Genomic DNA, 3,219 nt, shown 5'->3' on the forward strand with positions numbered 1-3,219 from the left:
GTCTGGACCCCCCCAAACCTTCCTCCAGAATGAGCAATGCTCAAGATGAATTTTCCTAAAGAGTTCTGTTTCAGCAGGAGGCTGGCAGCAACACCACCACTGCTAAGCCGCTGGTGAAAGGACGCGAGGAGCAGTGACGTTTATCTAAAATATTGCACATCAGAGCTTGAGGGAGTTTAAGGAGAAGGGGCCCGAGGCCCAGTGCACTGCCTGGCACATCGTACGTGTTCAATAAACGTTTGCAGATTGAGCGAGGGGATAAAGAGCAAGGGAAAGGTGGCCCAAGTGGCTAGCCTCCTGATTTTTTTCTCTAATACAGCGAGCAGCTGTCAGTCAGATTCCGAGATCACAGATCATGGCAGAACACAGATAGATTCTTACAGGGCAAAGCTATTACCGAGGAGAGTGGCAAGGAGACCCAGTAAGAGTTCGATTTTCCGGTGTGCTTGGGGTGTGTCTGGAGCTGGATAATTTTGTGAGCTGCAAACTAGCACGTTAAGATGCTGGATATAAAGTAAATAGCTCTCTAGGCAGAGAACAAGGTCACGGGATTGGGAGCCACGCTCGGTTGTGTTATCTGAACACTGGGGCCAACGGCCCGGGTTTGAAGAGTGAAATGCGACTAACGCCAACTGCTCTCCAGACGGCCTCGCCACCTACTCACAGTGAGCCCAGCTCTGCAAGCCCCTCTCAGGGCTCCCTGTTGTCCTCAGGACAAGCTCCCGGGTCCCAGGAGCCCACATCCCATCTGGTTCAGGCCTCTCCGGGGCTACTCCCTGCAGTACTCTGGTCTCCGCTCCCTCAGAGGGCTCCTCCACCTGTGCGCTGCCCCAGCGGGGTCTCCCCCCAGGTGCTCTCTGCAGCCCCGAAGGCACAGGCTCGGGGTTCACACTGTCAGCACCCTCCATATCCTGTGCTATCAGGCAGTTCATTTCTCCCCTTGTCTTTAGCGTCAAAAGACTAACCACCTAAATGTCCATAGAGGACTGGCTAGATAATGGCTTTCCCTGCAGCTGGAAGGAAGAATGAAGGCACTCTGCTCAGTACACGACCCCTGACCTGTGTTATTTGGGAAGATGTTTGCTTGTGTTTGCACAGACACAGAAGTGGAGGGGGCGGGGGGACCCTTCACCATGTGCGGCATGTGCCCCAGTTGAGCGTGTCGCCTTTCAAAGTGATGGTGTAAAGGCTGGCCAGAGTGTCTTCAGGCAGATCAGACACGGTGGCCGACCCTGCTGCGGTTCAGCTCCCAGGAGCGGCACACACACACGTGGCACACAGGGCACCTGGGCAAAGGCGGAGGTGACTGCGAGAATGCCGCACTTACCTTTGCCTGATGTTCTATTTTGTAGGCGGTTTGTTGAAACTGGCGAATCTCTCGGATAATATGGGATATCTGTCGGAAAGAAGGAGAGCTCTAGGTAAAGACAGACTGCTCCTTCGTGCCGCCCCCCACTCCTCAGGGACAGACGGGCGGTGACAGCATGTCTGATTCCCACACACGTTGCTCCAGGAGGCCCCGTGGAGGCACCTAGTTTCCTTTGAACTGGCAGTCTGCTCCCAAGGGTGCCACTTGTCACGAATCTACAGGTTAATTATGCATGTGACTGAGAGACACAGTACGGTTTGAGCAGCGGACCTAGGCAGCAGCACCCACCTGTGCCCCCAGCAAGGTAGAAGTGTCTGCCGCCTTCTAAGTGCCCCCCGTCCCTAGGACAGGGCTCCCAACCTGCGTTCCACAGAGAAACCCTTCCTAGTAAACAAAATCTTAGGTGGAGCCTCTTACAAAACCGATGCAAGCAGAGGCTCTCTGGTTCAAGTGCAGAGGGGAGAGGGGGTGGTAGAAGCCAGGCTCCTGGCTCCCAGGTCCCAGGTTCTGGGGAAATTTGACACCTACTGGCTTGGGAGCTGCTGCCTAAGTGACTGTGGGGCCACATAAAGCATGTGTTTATGTGGACAGATTGGATGGGGTGCAAATGAAGGCATGGGTTTCGGAGTCAGACAGACAGGGCTCTCGACCCGGCTCTGCCTTGACTTAGGGGCGACCTCGGCTGGTCTTGGAGCCTCCAGCCTCTGTGTCCTCTGTAAAGTGGAGGATGCCGTGAGCATCCAACTCCCCCCCCCCGACCCTCGACTGGATATTACAGGAGGAGGTACAGTAAAGCTGACTTGGTCGGCCAGGTGCTAACCGCTTGTTGACCGGAGGCACGGTTCCCGTCGGCCAAGCCCGTGCGCCCTACCTGGAGACGACCCCCGCCCCACTCCGCTGTGGGAAACGCACCATTCTCATCTTGGAGAAGTTGACCAGGCCGTCCTCCGTGTAGTTGGGCGTCCCCTCCTCGATGAAGGCCAGGTCGGTGAGGTACATCCCCAGGTAAGGGACACAGGGAGGGTCACAGCTTGGAAGCAGATGGCATGAACACAAGGTTTTCACTCAAAACATGAGCCTCCACTGAGCACACCATGCCCGCATGCGCCTGCCCTGACGGGAGGCACCAGGCATAACAGCGGCCCTGGGCCCGGCACTGCCAGGCTCTGCGGCCACGGGGTGAGAGGGACGGACGGGGGCCTGGGGCTTCTCCCCAACTGTCCTCCCCACCCTGAGCCAGAAGGCCTCCTGCACCCCTGCTCTGCCGCCAGCCCCTCCCGCCCACCTCTCCCTCTGCCTCTCCATGCAAACCCCAGCCTAGAATCTCCTCCTAGGGCTTTGCAGCCCCCACCCCACCCCAGCCAGTCTCTCTGCTCCCTGGGGCTTCTCCTCTGCCTCTGCTTCGTGCCCCACCCCGACCTCCTGCCGCCAGGCCCTGGGGTGGGTGCCAGAGCGGGGGAAACCCTGACCTCTGAGATCACCTTCCTGGAAGTGGTTTCTGGGTGTCTGTGACTGGTGACTGTAGGGGGACGGCATTTTTGGGAGATGGAACCAGGAGTGGGGGGGGCCATGCCTTTCTCATTTGGGCGCTGAAGCAGGGGCTCCTGTTCCTGCTCCACCAGGACTTGTGGGGAGCCAGGTGGGCGGCTGACCCTGTGATGGGGTCCACATGGCTCCCTGAGGGGACTCCCCTCCGCGCAGCACACTGACGCAGCCAGACTCGATGCACACAGTGCGGGCAAGCCTCATTTCCAGCCCGTCTCACCTCTGTCTCCTCATGACCATTTGGCAGTCCTGCCACGCCAGAGGAAGGTGAGGCAGGAAGGGTGACCGCGTGACAGCGGGGACCT

The 3,219-nt window shown here is 58.2% G+C and overlaps 1 protein-coding gene across 1 annotated transcript in view; it reads right to left on the reverse strand.

The window, feature by feature from the left end:
- The window catches only part of RASGRF1 (Ras protein specific guanine nucleotide releasing factor 1), an 82,365-nt gene that overhangs the window by 14,957 nt on the left and 64,189 nt on the right, over positions 1-3,219 (reverse strand). Inside the window, exons 23-25 of the mRNA XM_019640004.1 lie at positions 2,789-2,804; positions 2,282-2,433; positions 1,328-1,396 (exon numbers count right to left, since the gene is read on the reverse strand). Coding sequence (XP_019495549.1) covers positions 1,328-1,396; positions 2,282-2,433; positions 2,789-2,804 — 237 coding nt within the window. The remainder of the gene's footprint in view (positions 1-1,327; positions 1,397-2,281; positions 2,434-2,788; positions 2,805-3,219) is intronic.

Source organism: Hipposideros armiger, unplaced genomic scaffold (genome assembly GCF_001890085.2).
Source record: "Hipposideros armiger isolate ML-2016 unplaced genomic scaffold, ASM189008v1 scaffold_48, whole genome shotgun sequence".
In the NCBI taxonomy this organism is placed as follows: domain Eukaryota; kingdom Metazoa; phylum Chordata; class Mammalia; order Chiroptera; family Hipposideridae; genus Hipposideros; species Hipposideros armiger.